This window comes from Podarcis bocagei, assembly GCF_964188305.1.
Source record: "Podarcis bocagei genome assembly, chromosome: 15".
Taxonomy (NCBI): domain Eukaryota; kingdom Metazoa; phylum Chordata; class Lepidosauria; order Squamata; family Lacertidae; genus Podarcis; species Podarcis bocagei.
The window spans coordinates 41955511-41971320 of record NC_138141.1 but is presented as its reverse complement, the minus strand read 5'-3'; the positions used below and the strand labels follow the sequence as shown (position 1 = coordinate 41971320).

The following is a 15810-nucleotide window of genomic DNA, read 5'->3' as shown; positions in this document are numbered from 1 at the left end:
AAAAAAACGAAGATTCCACTAGACTTCAATGAAAACAGATCTTGCAATGTCTAGCACTTCTTCCTAGATAGAGAAGGAAATGTATGACAGTACATAATTTCCTCCTGCGCCTGCCATGTGACAGGGTAAAGTAAAGGTAAAAGGACCCCTGACCATTAGGTCCAGTCGTGACTGACTCTGGGGTTGCACGCTCATCTCGCTCTATAGGCCGAGGGAGCCGGCGTACAGCTTCTGGGTCATGTGGCCAGCATGACTAAGCCGCTTCTGGTGAACCAGAGCAGCGCATGGAAACACCGTTTACTTTCCCCGGAGCATGGAGCGGTCCCTATTTATCTACTTGCACTTTGACGTGCTTTCGAACTGCTAGGTTGGCAGGAGCAGGGACCGAGCAACGGGAGCTCACCCGTTGTGGCGATTCGAACCGCCAACCTTCTGATCGGCAAATCCTAGGCTCTGTGGTTTAACCCACAGCGCCACCTGCATCCCTCTTGTGACAGGGTAATGTCCCATAAATGCCTGGGCAAAGGGATTGGACTTTGCCTGGCACCGTTATCACAGAAGGATTGGTGCCAGCCTACTTTTCACTGTAGCGTAGCAAACATGTCATTAGCCCTACCTTGCTCGTTTGGCTTGTACTACATGAATTCTTTTCCATTTTTTGTCCATTGTGCCACAAAGCAGCCACAGGTTCAGCCATCAGCCTGGCTTGTTAATAGGGCAGCAAGTCTTTATGTGTTCCATTCCGTTCCATTTCCATGTATTAGTTACACACAACATTGTTTCCATTCTGCTGCAGTTCATTTTCTTCCCAAAACGATGCTGTTCATCTTGCTGTTCCCTCTGGCAAAATGGCATATTTACACAACTAATTACATAAAACACATCATTAAGTTGTCATTACATTGTTTCACCCAATCAATTTCATTGCAAAGGAAACACATTGCAAATGGAGGGAGAACATAATGAATTACGTAATGTTTGTGGAATGACAGCAACAACAACTGCGAATCCTGATCACATTTGATGGATTCATTTCTGTTCCGGACATGGGATGAGAAAGCGAACATTGGCAGTTTTCGGTTTCGTTAGAATTCCCTGACACCCCTCTTTGTTAGGTAGTCCTTTTAGTCTCTGCACTTCGGAAGCCTAGCATTTTTATATGAACTCGTGGCCAAGGAAAAGTTCCTCCAGACATTTTCCCACAGGAACCCAAAAAAACCCCACGTTCGCAAAATGAGCGTTTAAACTGAGATCAGCTTTCTGAAATGTACTGCACAGTTCCTGCTATTTACGATTCTCCTGAAACATCCAAACATCTGTTGTGCACAGAAATGAAATCTTGGTTAACTGCTGAGAACTGCTCCCTTCAACGCAGGAGAATCAAATTGCCCATCAGTTGCCTTACACAGATTTAGCTGTGAAGTGATGATATGAAGAGGCGGTTTAAAGTATCTCTTTGTGCATTTAGCAACTCTGGAAATGTGCTGTATCAGTCAGATCCCTCCTCTCCCCTCTCTTCACCTCAAAATGAAAATAAAATATCGCACCATAACCCAATCATAATCTTCACCTGATGTTCTTATACTGCAAGGATGCTGATCATCTTAAGTCACACTATTACCCCAGGACAGGGAATATTTTATATTTGCTTTTCAGAATTGTTAATATTTTTTTCCCCTTTTGACTTGAGATTCATTTTCCCTATTCAAGACATGCCTCAACATCCAGCTGTGGAGCTTAGAATTAGAGGATCATTACATTCTTAGAGCGGTGGGGCTAGTTTGGAAGTGGCGTCATCTTGCTCATTCCAAACGTAACTATTCTTCTCTAGGGGCCAGTTCTGAAAAAATCAGTTCTGCAGATTTGAAAGTCAGCTGCTGAAAGTCAAGGGTGCCACTTGGCTGGGATTGACTGCAGAAGGTGCTGATTGGTTGGTACTGGCTAAGGGTGCTGATTGGCTAGTGCCTGTGACAGCCACCTGACATGTCATTAGAGCATTGTAATTGTTTTTGAAAAATTAATGCAGGCTTTTCTTACTATTATTCTGCCTCCAGAGGCTCTTTTTTAAACCACGAGAAGGATAGCTGAATGTATAATCCAATCAGCACACACCTGCTGTCAAAAAAGCAAAATAATAATAATAATAATAATAATAATAATAATAATAATAATAATACCCTGCCGATCTGACTGGGTTTCCCCAGCCACTCTGAGTGGCTTCCAGCAAAATATTAAAATACCGTAATGCATCAAACATTAAAAGAGGGCTGCCTTCAGATGTCTTCTAAAAGTCAGATAGTTGTTTATTTCTTTGACATATGATGGGAAGGTGTTCCACAGGGTGGGCACCACTACCAAGAAGGCCCTGTTTACAGGAGATGGCCTGCCTGATGGGGGAAGAGGCAACGTTTATTGCTGATCCAGTGCAAAGTGAGTTACAAAGCTGGAATGACAACCAGGCTGAAGAACCTGCTGCAAACATTGTTTAAATGCTTATGCCTATCTCAATCTTTCAGTTAAGAAGCCTGTTAAATATTTATTCTGGGGGAATGAAATGAGATGCTTGGAATTTTATATTTCTGAAACCCCTCTTGGCTTCCCACATTCTCATGCCATTGTGTTCAGTCTTCAAAACATTCCTCGGATCTTGTATCAGTTCTATTTGCCGTGAGCCTAAATTTCCTCTGCCTTATTGTAGGTTTTGCATCCTTATCTTGATGATCACAGTGTTCTGCTAGTCCAGATCTACGGCTTGGATGCTATTTACACCCCAGATCCAAGTGGACAAAGAGCAGGCACAGTAGCACCACGTTCTGGCCAGGCCATTGAGCTCAACGAACAATCCCAGCTGGGATGGACGGTTCTTCCGCTCTTTGACAGGTGAATCTAAAAGTAGATGCCTCTGTGTTTGGCTTTTTAGACTTACAGCAGAGCCTTGTGCATATTTACTGGTATGTAAGCCCCGTTGTGTTGTATCAAATGTTATTCTTACTCTGAGTAGACCCATTGAATTTGATGCACCTGACTATGATCACAGCCACCCTAATACGTTGAAAGTGTATTTAAGGCACATGGCTTTCCCCAGAGAATCCTGGGAAGTGTAGTTTAGTGTCGCTGTGACCCGAGACATGGGTTCCGGTCATGGCAGTGGCTGTTTTGGGAATGCTTGGTGCCATCCTGATCAGTGAGAGGCGGCCTTAAAGCCATAAACCCTGCTGTTATAGGAACCAAACCATCAACAGTAAAAACGACTGGTGGCTCCAAATCCCATTTAAAGCGGGAGAAAGGGAGATGAATTCTAGATCAGTGCCAAAATCTGGATAGGTTATCGCCGCATCTGCAACTGAAGGATAAGCAAGCTATCTCGGGAGAGAAGGGAGGTATATTTACTGTTCAGCTTCCTGGTTTTCAGAGCACAAAATGCCAGCGTTTATATCTGGAGTGGATCCCTTAACTGCCCTCCCAGAGACAGAATTACCCCCCAGATGAAATGGAAGCAGAGAAGGCGGTAGGCAGCTGCAAAAGCTGCTGCTCGCCTTGAGAATGGACAAGGTGATGAGATGCCACCTGCCCGCTCCTTCAATATACTTGAGAGGAGAATGGACTGCACTGGTTCTGTTCACACCATAGCAACAAGACCATAGCTTGCTAGAAGAGCATTTGTCCAGCATGCAGAACGTCCTGGGTTCTGTTCTCAGCATCTCCTGGTAGGGCTGGGAATGTCTCCTGTCTGGAGAGCTGCTGCCAGTCAGTGTAGACAGTACTGAGCTAGATGGACTAATGGTCTGACTCGGTATAAGGCAACTCCTTGTGCTCCTACAAATGAGCTCCCAGCTGGAAGATCCCTAGCTGAAATCTCAGCTCAGTTAGCATTGCCCTGACTGGCTTTAAACAAACCATTTTACTCTCTGTCTCAGCCACAGACACCCGTTCCCCAGTCTATAGCATGGGGATGACAGTGCAGGCCTATCTTCTCAAGGCTGTTGTAGGAATAACAGCTAAAACACGTTCGAGGACCTAGCAAAAGTGCTTTAGAAATACAAAGTGCGGCTGTTTTCAAGGGCGGAATCATTACTGCTCCCTTTCAGTGGCATGGCCAAGTGGAGGTGGACTGTAGAGCAGGGCTAGGGAACATGCGGCCCTCCAGCTGTGGTTGGACTCCAGCTTGCATCAGCTCCAGTTGGAGGGCCACAGGTTCCCCCAGATCTGCTTCAGTCTCCCTTATCAGCATCAATGGAGGAGCAACTGCTGTATCCCCACGCTCTGGACCAAATGGAAGGGATGTGAAGCAACTTGTACAGGCTCTAGCACTGCCCCTCCTGCAAAGCAGTCAATCAGACCTTGATCTGGGACTATCTGCCTGACTATCCAGTCAGCTGGATGCCAGATCAGATAGCAGTGGTCTAAAGTGCTGGTCAATCCTTCCAAATTTCTCTAAGGCCAATGTTTGAGATCTGAGCAGAGTTTCAGGCTAGGTCAGGTGCAGGTTGGAGGTTCTATTGAGTTTTGAGGGCTAAATACCACCCTGCATAAATGGAATAAGCTAGAAGTAAGATTTTAACAATGGGTAATCTTTTTTAAAAAATCTCTTAAATATTGGTTAGGTTAGGAAAAATCCACTTATCTCCAACCGCCTTTGTAAATTATACCTGTTGTGTTTTTTCTATTGTGATAAAAAAAACAAATGAAATAATTGGCTGAAGGTTTTAAATGTAGTCTGAGAATCCCTTCCTTTTCTGCCTCTGAAATATTCTGTAGCTTTTTATTTTATTTTGAAAAGTTTTTGCCTTTTTTGGTGGGGGGGGGTTTGGATCTTTTCAAGCATTCAAAAAAGAATAGTAAATTCGTATGCATGAAACTGACTGCAAAGAGCAATTAGTCCTTCATTAATATGCAAATTTGGTCCAATGCAAATTCATCTATGTATGCGGTTTTAAATATGCAAGCTGGTCTTGCTGTGCTAGAAAACCCAGATGCTTTTATTAACTTTGAAATTGAGGGATTTGGTTAATGATATTGTTGACAAGAAAAACTTGAATAAATTTGACGACTTGCCGTCTTCCATATTAGCAGAGGCTCATAGGAAGGGGGAAAAAATCCAAGCCAAATGCCAATTTTATCTGGTAATTTTTCCATTACCAAACTAGGAATAAATGTCAGATATGAAGTAATAAGAGCTGGAAATCCTAATGTAGCTGTCCCAAGACCTGAAAACAGTCCCCAAAGATCCAGCCGTTTTATACCCAGAGGGTAAAGCCATCTGTATTGGCTCTGTGAACAATATTACGCTTGGAGGTTTAATATTGGGGAGTTAGATTGTTTTTGTTTGGGAGGAAATAGATGCACCTTGGAATTTTAAAAAGCTAACACTTTCACAGGTGGCTGTTATCACCAGTTGCTTCCACACTTGGCTCTTGTTCTGGAATTGCTTACCTTTCTCCTCTACTTTAAAGGAGAATCACAGCGATGTTGACAAATGGGTGCAGCCCAGGTTCCTCTGTGCTGTCCTGCCTCAAGGATGGAGAACCTGTTGCCCTCTAGATGTTGCTGGACTCCCATCATCCCTAACCATTGTGCCTGCTGGTCTGTGCCAAGTTCCAGGAGGGGTGCCCTCAGGGAGCTGGGGTCTCAGTCCAAGCACTATAAAGCTTTTACCAGAACACTTACCCAAGAGAGCAAGTTCAAAGGTGCAGCATTGTCCATAGAAGCCAAGGTCAAGGGATGGGGAAAATGTAAGTGTTATGTGTGCCGGCGTGGTTGCTCGAGAGCAAACAGGCAAGACCCCCACTGGTTTCTTCAAGGCTTTATTATCTGTGCAAAAACATTCACAGTGCAGAACGTCTCAATTCCATGTCTTGCACAGTCACTAGCAGAATCTGGGAGTGGGCGGTCCTTAAACTTTCCCTAACAGAGCAGTCTTTTGACCCCCATCCTACGCCTCCCCTCTCTGCGCGTAAACCGACTGCGCAGAGGATGTGGGCAAAGGGGGGCTGCCTCCCCCCCACTTTACTCAGGCTCGGTGTTGTGGCTCTCCCTTGCAACCTCCGAGCCCTGCATCCCTTCCCCACTGGAGGCGTGGCTTCCCTCCTCCCCGGAGGAAGAACTGCTTCTCACGATCTTCTCCTGTAACCCACCTCTCGCCTCTGAGCTGATGGCAGTTCCCTGACAGTAAGGAATGTAGGAAAGTGCCGTATACCCAGTGAAACCATTGGTCCTTCAAGTCCAGGGTTGTCTACACTGATGAGCAGCAGCAGCTTTTGGGTTTTTTTGGCAGGAGTCTTCTGCATGCAGAGCAGGTGCTCTGCCACTGAGCTACGGCCCTTCAGATGTCTCTGGACTGCAACTCCTGTCATCCCTAACCATTAGCCAGGCTGGTTGGGGCTGATGGGAGTTGGAGTACAACAAAATCTGGAGAGCCATGGCTTCTCCATGGAGGGTTGCTGGTTTTTGTTTTTAGCACCAGCCTGTTCAGTGGAAAATATGCCACCTTGTACCAGGTCTGACCATCTTGCCCAGCTACTCTGACTGGCAGCAGCTCTTCACGGTGCTGGGCCTTTCCCACCACTCGCTGTGTGGTCTTTCAAACTGGAGATGCTGGGGACTGAACAGGGCACCTTCTGTGTGCAAACATACACTGAGCTAGAGGTCAGCGTTAAAGCTATGGTTTTCCCAGTAGTGATGTATGGAAGTAAGAGCTGGACCATAAAGAAGGCTGATGCTTTTGAATTATGGTGCTGGAGGAGACTCTTGAGAGTCCCATGGACTGCAAGAAGATCAAACCTATCCATTCTGAAGGAAATCAGCCCTGAGTGCTCATTGGAAGGACAGATCCTGAAGCTGAGGCTCCAATACTGTGGCCACTTCATGAGAAGAGAAGACTCCCTGGAAAAGACCCTGATGTTGGGAAAGATGGAGAGCACAAGAAGAAGGGGACGACAGAGGATGAGATGGTTGGACAGTATTCTTGAAGCTACCAGCATGAGTTTGACCAAACGGCGGGAGGCAGTGGAAGACAGGAGGGCCTGGCGTGCTCTGCTCCATGGGGTCATGAAGAATCGGACATGACTAAATGACTAAACAACAACAAGAGGTCAGCAGGTACCCCCTGATACAGCACCCAAAGTAATGTCTATAGACATAGAAAGCTGCCTTATATTGAGTCAAACTATTGGTTCATCTTGCTCAGTACTGCCTACACTGACAGGCAGCCGCTCTCCTGAGTTTCAGACAGAAATCTCTCCCAGTTCTACCTGGCATGGGGAACTGAACAGGGGACCTTCTGACTGCTCTGTCCCTGAGCTGTGGCCCTTCCCCAAACCTCTTGGGACAAATTCACAATTTGGACCTGAGGCTCCTTTGCCTGAGAACACAATAGCCCAAGAGTTGCCTCTGCAGTGGTGTGTTTGAGTGCACTGTGCCGTTATTTGCAAAGCTGCTGAAATCAAAACGACCTGAGAAGTTAATAGATTATGGTGCTCCCCAAATAGCTGTTTGATTCCCATGGCTTTCCTGGCACAGCTGTTTGGGATATAAATCCTGACAGTCAGAAATGGTTAGTTTCTAAATCCTTGATGTGCTACGCTCGGCAAAGAACCGTTGGAACAGTTAAGGCAGCCCGGGTGGCAAAGGCAGTGAGAGTGGAGGCGGAATATGTAACAGGGTCTGCAGCAGGCTTGGCTCTCGGTGCTACGGTATTTAAAGTTGCAGATGTCAGCGGCATTGTGGGCCAGAGCTGTGCATGCTTCAAACTTGGAAGTTAAAAAGGGATATCTGCAGCAAAAGAAATGTGAATTCTGCAAAGGGGGTGACCCAAGTATGCAAGTCATTTGGGGGCAGCAGGAGTTTTTGTGGTGCCAATGGAGCAGTGTTAGGCATCATCAGCTGCAAAATTTTTGAGTCTGTCATGTCCCCCGCAACTCAGAGATCTTGCAAAAGAGGGTGTTTGAGTTGCCATGCCCAAGGAGGACTCTCCAGGGCCCAACTTTGGGCCCTGCCAGCTGGAGGACATAGACTTATGCCTCTTCCTTGGTTTGCATACCCAGAGGATGAGGGCCCCAATCACAGAGCCCTGTCCTCAGCATTGCAAATGGTCACAAATATGAAATTGGACAAGGTCCCTCTAAGGAGGACTGCCAGCTCTTCTCAGAGGGTGGGGCCAATCACAGAACACACCTTGCCTGCCTTTATAATGGTATCAGTTGGCTTCCGCTCCTTTCCAGTTTGGGGACTGCCAGGGCTGTCTTAAGCATATGCGGCACCGGGGTGCAAAGATCCGCCTGGTGGCCCCCCCCCCGGTTGCCCAGTCCCAGGCATGCAGAAGGGCAGAGCCGGCCAGCTGCCTCAGCATCTCGCTGGCTTGGTCGCCCTGAATTCGCTGTGCAGAGCCTCCCGCAGCAGAAGAGCCTGCAGCGGCGCTCCGACTGACGGGCGGGCTCTTCCCCGGACTCAACTCTCGGGCCCTGGACTCTCGGCCTGGCGCCCAGGTGCCCCGCACCCCTTGCGCCTATGGGTAAGACGGCCCTGGGGACTGCTCTCCGGGATAAGACTCCCTGGGACAGTTTGTGAAGAATTTGAGACTCTATGAAAGGCTGTAGCTGCAACATGATCGCATTGTCACCAGTAGGTGGTGGTAATGGGGCCTTTCCTTGGCCTTTCTATACACCATTAAACCCAAGTAAGAGAAGGAGCTCCTTGCTGTGGCAACATCTCCCCGTGTTGCCTGGTTAAGGAAAGAAACCCTAGTCTATAGAGACTTCCTGGAAGCTTTCGAAGCTGCTGATCCGGCTACCCAAAATCGTACACCCTGTGATTTAGCCCCGAGGAGCCTCTGCCTACTGAAACAACCCCTAATGTGATGCCAAAAGCCAAGCTTTCCCCAAAGCAAGTCCCAGACGCGTGCAAAAGAGGAAGTGCCTGAGGTGGCATTGCTCCTCTCTGCTGTTTTTTTGTTGGCATCCGTCTGTCTCAGGAAAGAATGGAGGAGTTCGCTTTTGGGGGTGAGGTCAAACTGTTGGAAGGTTACAGCGCCTGCTGTGGCTGTAGAGACCAATTTGGGTTTTTTTATATAAATTTTTTTATTGATTTTACAAAATTTTTATAAATGTAGAGACCAATTTGGGAGAGACATGTTTTGTTGCAGTCGGGGCAGAGGAAGGCACCCGGTTGTGCTGTTCACATGTGCCATGGTGTTTCTTCTCTCTGCGCTCCTCCCACTGGTCATTATCACAGGGGGAAAGGGAGTGCCACTGGTGTTGTGCAGACCCTGTTCGTTTTGGTGAGGGTTGAGTGTGGTCAGATTACCTGACCTTCAGCCAAAACTGAATTCCCCAGGCAAAATGCCACCTGGGTAGGAAGCTCGTAATGACCTCCCTGTTGAGAAGAGCCAATGGTCAGCCTGAATGGGCAGAAGGCACTTTCACTACCATGGACCAGAGCTGGTCCGAACCCCAGCAGCATCTGTCGGTCTCCCTCAATGGTGCTTTAAACCCTTTGGCTGCCACTGGGGCGCCAGCAACCTCTGTGATGCACTAAATAATCCTGGGGGTTGAACTGAATTGGATTATGTGGTGCAGCCATGTTGGAGTGGCCAAATGCCACGGCTTGGCCTTGACTATGCATACTGAAATGCATTATGCAAGGGCTTTTTAAAAAAAGAAACAATATATGCTTGCTTTTCATTATGCGGTTCTTGAAGCCCGTGGGAGAGAGATGAGCCTGACAGCAATGTGTGGTTATATAACAAATGCAACATAACTCCCCCCCCCTCCTGAGCCCAATCTAGTACACATTGTTAAACTATGGAACTCACTGCCACAGGAGGCAGGGATGCCCACCATCTTGGATGGCTTTAAAAGCAGATTGGACATGTCTATAACTCTGCCTCCATCTCTCAAAGTTCTTACAGTGTGTCCAGTTTTGTGTCTGCCTGACTTTGAGCCTGCAGGGCTAAGCCTTTCCCCACCCAGGGGTGGGGCCAAGTTTGATAAGTGGGTGGGGCCATCCCTTTGTCAGTCACCTGACACCGGGTGTCCCCTTTTCCTTTCCCGCGTGGTTTGAAATCAAACTCTGCAGACCAATGTTTGATATACTTTAGTCATTTAAGTATTGGTTTATCATTACCATTTCTAAGCAGCAATATGATGTACAGAAATGAGATTTGCACTGAAATGGTGAAGAATTTCCATAAGGACCTTAAAAACAAACCAACAAGCTGGTGTGGAAATATGGGCAGCTGAATTTAAGATGGGGAAACTGAGAGAAACTGAAGCTGACAGATTTTTCCCATTTCTACCCCAAATCCAGCTCCCTGCAGACCTTTCGTTCACCTGGGCCTGAGGAAAAACATTCAATGTTTCACCCATGTTATTGAATCAATAGTTGTCCACGTATAGCAGTAATAACTTGAGGGGGCTCTTTTTGCTAAGTTTGTGTGTGTGTGTGTGTGTGTGTGTGTGTGTTCAGGAGATTAATAACCCCTCCTTCTGCCTTGGAGTTTATTAGCTTGAGGAGTATTTATTACCTCATAAGCACAAAACCCCTCTGGTTAGCATCTAATTAAACTCCAATTCAGTGCATGCAGTATTAGGGGGAATTGTATTAATAGTAAATTTCAGAGGAAAAGACAGGGAACAGAGATTACCTGTTGGATTAATCTTCCCTCTCTTTTGCAGAAACTGCGTAGGAAGTGGGGTGCACAACACGCCTTTGTTTCAAGGGGTGCCGAGTCCTGTGAGTACTGAACAAAATTACCTTATTGTTTTAGATGAGGAACTGGATGGAAAAACATCATTTTTGAGAATGGCCCGTGTTTAGGTGGGAGAGGGGGGTTCTTGTTAGAAGCTCTCTAGGGAAGGGGAGGTTGGTCAAAGTCCTAGCCTGAGCATCTTCATTAAAGGCAAAATCCAGATGTGAAAAATAAGTACTGAGCTAGACAAGTGGACATCACCTTGCCAACAAAGGTCCGTCTAGTTAAAGCTCTGGTTTTCCCAGTAGTGATGTATGGAAGTGAGAGCTGGACCAAAAAGAAGGCTGATTGCCAAAGAATTGATGCTTTTGAATTATGGTGCTAGAGGAGACTCTTGAGAGTCCCATGGACTGCAAGAAGATCAGACCTCTCCATTCTGAAGGAAATCAGCCCTGAGTGCTCACTGGAAGGACAGATCCTGAAGCTGAGGCTCCAAGACTTTGGCCACCTCATGAGAAGAGAAGACTCCCTGGAAAAGACCCTGATGTTGGGGAAGATGGAGGGCACAAGGAGAAGGGGATGACAGAGGACAAGATGGTTGGACAGTGTTCTCAAAGCGACCAGCATGAGGCAGCGGGAGGCAGTGGAAGACAGGAGTGTCTGGCGTGCTCTGGTCCATGGGGTCACGAAGAGTCGGACACGACTAAACGACTCAACAATAACAACAGACAAGTGGAACTTTAGGCTCTGGTGGTTAATCAACCAAAGCTTTTGTTGATTGACCTCTAGGGCCAAAAGCCTAATCAGCTGAAGGTGTGGGGGATCTTTTTCAGCCTGACGGCCACATTTTTTTGTGGGCAACCTTTCAGGCCACACGCCAGTCGTGGGCAGGGCCAGGGGCCAAAGTGGGCAGAGCAACAAATGGAAACTTTGCACATCAGGCTAGTCACACACTCCTCTCTTGAAGGTCACATCTCGGGGATAGCTCAGTAGGTAGAGCACGAGGCTCTTCATCTGAGGGTTGTGGGTTCGAATTCCATGCAGGCCAAAAGATTCCTGCACGGCAGGGGGTTGGACTAGATGGCCTTCATGGTTCCTTCCCACTCTATAAGTCCATGATTCTATGATTCCATCCTTCATCCAGGCAAGCATAGAGGCATTGCCAGAATTCAAGGGCACATTCTAGCCAGGCAAAAACACCTGAGGGTGTGAAGGAGGGCGTGGCCTGGGCAGAGAGGGTGTGGCTGGGGAGGGTGTGTGATGGGGGTGGGGAGTCCTGAGGGCCAGATAGAGAGGATTGGAAGGCTGCATTTGGCCTGAAGTACCAGTGGAGCCAGAATCTTTAACTAGTTGATCTAGCTATTGAATTAATTAAAACTTGGAGCCGTTAGTTACTAGGTCAGTTTTTAATGTGATTTGCAGAATTAATTTGGTGCTTCTGTTTCTTTGGCTTGGAGGCAGACCAGCATCCCTGTCCGAACCCTTTTTGTTAAAATCTCCCCACACCATTTATTTGGGGGGGGGGGGGAGAGAGAGAGAGAGAGATGCCCTCTCTGCCTCTTTTGGCACTGGTTCCTCGTAGAGCTGACAGAACTAATTTTATTCTCTTTTGTCCTTTTCTCCGTGATGTAATCCTGCAGTTGGCATTTGCAGGATCCATATGTCAAATTGTGGAATGCTCCTATCCGCGATTGGCTTGCTTTGTTTTTTTCTCTTCCTTTGTGTCTGTGTGTGTGTGTGTGTGTGTGTGTGTGCACGACCTCCTGGCTGTTGATGTCACAAACAGGATATTGTAGCTGCAATATTGCAGTTTTTCAGTTGTCTGCTTTTAAAACCTCCCTGGGTTCACGTTAGCCTTCTTTTATTATTATTTTTTTCACGGACAAAGAGAGCAGGGAGAGGTGGTTCTTTTACACAACCAAAATAACTGTTGTTATGACAGGGGCTGTGTAGGGAGGTGAGAGAGCCTGCACATTTCAGGGATCCCTGTGTGGACCGAGTCTCTGTGTCTGTGAAATGGGCACAATGCCATGTTACCTGTTATCAGTAATAGGTGGGATTTGGCCGTGGTCACCCTTTAATAGTGCTTTGCTTTCCCCCAATAGAAGTGAATATCAATTACTCACTTAGGCTGCACTCCTAACTGTACAGCAGATTCATGCCATTCATTTCAATCACATTCAACGTACATGTAAAGCACAGAGCTTCTTCCCAAGCCATCCTGGGAAGTGTAGTTAGTTAAGGGTGCTGGGAGTTGTAGCTCTGGGAGGGGAGAGATGACAGTTCACAGAATTCTTTGGCAGTGGGGAGTCATCTGCTTTAAATGTGTATTGAATATGTTGGTTAGCAAGAAGAAATAGGGATATAAAAGGAGAATTCCCTGGATGCCAAGATCCAGGTTTGGGGCAAGAATGTGCTTGAAATGTCTGGATCTGCCCCTTGTGTGGGGTTTAAAAACAAAACTAAAGCACACAGTATCAGCAAAGCAGCTTTTTTGACATTACAGTGGCACCTCGGGTTACATACGCTTCAGATTACATACGCTTCAGGTTACAGACTCCGCTAACCCAGAAAAAGTGCTTCAGGTTAAGAACTTTGCTTCAGGATGAGAACAGAAATCGTGCTCCGGTGGTGTGGCAGCAGCAGGAGGCCCCGTTAGCTAAAGTGGTGCTTCAGGTTAAGAACAGTTTCAGGTTAAGAACGGACCTCCAGAACGAATTAAGTACTTAACCTGAGGTACCACTGTATTGTTGTTGTTGTTGTATTTATTCATTTATTCATAAAATCTATACACCACTTGATTGTAAAATAGATGCTTCAAGGCAGTTTACAAAAGATAAAACAGTAAAATCAAGAAAAACTTGCAGCCATACCTCAAAACATACAATTACTAACATTGATTAAAATTACCTCAACTTTTGAAGTTTCTGGGCAAGTTTGTCTAAATGAGAACGTCTTTAGCAAGTGCCGAAAAGAGTACAGTGGAGAAGACGCCTGCTTGATATCACCCAAAATGGAGGCGATCTGGCCTGAAATCAGTGCCAATGGTGGCAGCACTTCTCCGCCACTGATGGAAGCAGCAGGGCAGGCAGGGTGCCCACAGAGACGCCACCACATGGGCTTCTGCTGCCTGAGGCAGCAGCCTCACTTTGCCTAATAACTGGGCTGGATCTCTCTCTCTCTCTCTCTCTCTCTCTCTCTCTCTCTCTCTGTGTGTGTGTGTGTGTGTGTGTGTGTGTTTTAAAGAATAGAATAGAAACTAGGGAAGAAAGGACAGGAATGGTGAAGCTGGAGAAGCTGTGATGTAAATACATCACTTGGTGGGAATGTGGTGTTGATGTGCAACCTGGTCATCAAGGCCTGTGAGTCATCACAATGCAGATTATCTCAAAATACCCCCCCCCCTTCTTAATGAGTGTTTGGGTTGTCCTTCTGGAAGACATAATGTTTTTGATACGATGTGTTTGCAAGGAATTTCTACAGGGCATAACCACCCGACCTGTGAAGGATGTCATGTCTGAAGGTTTGCAGAAAAAAAGGCTCCGGCTTCTAGCCACGTACGGCAGTCTTGTTACCGAGGTGTGGGATGGCCATTACTTTGACAATGAGCGGCAGGAGTTGCCAGTAAGTTGAACACTCATGTAATTATAAATCCATAACAGACATTTCTTTCATTGTGTAGCTTCTCACAGATCCTCCATCTGTCCCTTATGTGTAGGTATTTATTTACTTTCCATTGTTTTAGAGCAATTTTCAATCCCAACCTTCAGCAAGACGACTTGTTGTTGTTTGTTTATGATCCACCTTTCCCCCTAAGATCCCAGTGCAGATAACAACATTAAAGCATAATATTTAAAACAGTTGCTCTTGGGGTGACTAACAACCCTTTATCCCCACAAGACCTCTGTGAGGTCGGTTAAGCTGAGAGGTAACAGTTTGTCCCAAGGTCACCCAGTGAGCTTTGTGGCTGAATGGAGACCACAGTTTTCATCTCTGGGGTCCTAGTCCAACACCCTAACCCAGCCTGTCCCAATCTGGTGCGCTCCAGAGATTTGGACTCCATCTTCCATCAGCCCAAGAGGTTTTTGCATTACAACTCTTATCATTCCCAGCCAGCATGCCCAACAGTCAGGGATGATGGGAACTGAATGAAAAGGAGGCGCATTGCCTTGTTAAGCAGGGTTGTGTGAAGGGGGCAAGATTTGGACCAATCAGTCAGACAAAGTCGTCTGTCTGATAAAGGTAAAGGTAAAGGGATCCCTGACCATTAGGTCCAGTTGTGGCCGACTCTGGGGTTGCAGCGCTCATCTTGTTTTACCTGCCGAGGGAGCTTCCGCGTACAGCTTCCGGGTCATGTGTCCAGCATGACTAAGCCACTTCTGGTGAACCAGAGCAGCGCACGGAAATGCTGTTTACCTTCCCGCCGGAGCGGTACCTATTTATCTACTTGCACTTTCGAACTGCTAGGTTGGCAGGAGCAGGGACCGAGCAACGGGAGCTCACCCCATTACAGGGATTCGAACCGCCGACCTTCTGATTGGCAAGTCCTAGGCTCTGTGGTTTAACCCACAGCGATAGGCATTGCCAAATAAAGTCATGCTTCCCTGGGGCTGCATCCGTACCATACATTAAAAGCTCTGTTATACCACCTTAAGAGACATGGCTTCCCCCCATTGTGTGAACTGTGGTTTGCTAAGGGTGCTGAGTTAGGAGGCACCCCTCATTCCCCACAAAAAAGCTACAATTCCCAAAGTTCCCTGGGAAGAAGAGGGAGTGATTCTTACACTAGTCTGAGAATTGTAGCTCTGTAGGAGGAATAGGGATCTCCTAACAACTCTTAGCACCCTTAACAAACTACAACTCCCAGGATTCTTTGGGGGAAGAAGCCACGACTGTTTAAAGTGGTATGATACTACTTTCAATTTGTAGTGCAGATGGGGGAAATGAGTGGCTTGATACAATGTTTATTCATGTATCACAAACGTACTCTAAATGGAAACAAAATCCATTGGTTTAAGCAGTCCCCTTAGTGCTTAAGAGCATCCTGTTGGATATTTTTTAATGCAACACTCTTCAGATCTGGCCCCAACAGCCCCAGCCATTAGGCCCAATGGTCAGGGACACCA

The 15810-nt window shown here is 46.8% G+C and overlaps 1 protein-coding gene across 6 annotated transcripts in view; it reads left to right on the top strand.

The window, feature by feature from the left end:
- The window catches only part of LOC308574315 (uncharacterized protein), a 65882-nt gene that overhangs the window by 44445 nt on the left and 5627 nt on the right, over positions 1 to 15810 (top strand). For all 6 annotated transcript variants that reach the window (XM_081171971.1, XM_081171972.1, XM_081171974.1 and 3 more), the window contains 3 exons: positions 2699 to 2880; positions 10671 to 10728; positions 14156 to 14308. In XM_081171971.1, the coding sequence (XP_081028097.1) occupies positions 2699 to 2880; positions 10671 to 10728; positions 14156 to 14308 (393 nt within the window). The remainder of the gene's footprint in view (positions 1 to 2698; positions 2881 to 10670; positions 10729 to 14155; positions 14309 to 15810) is intronic.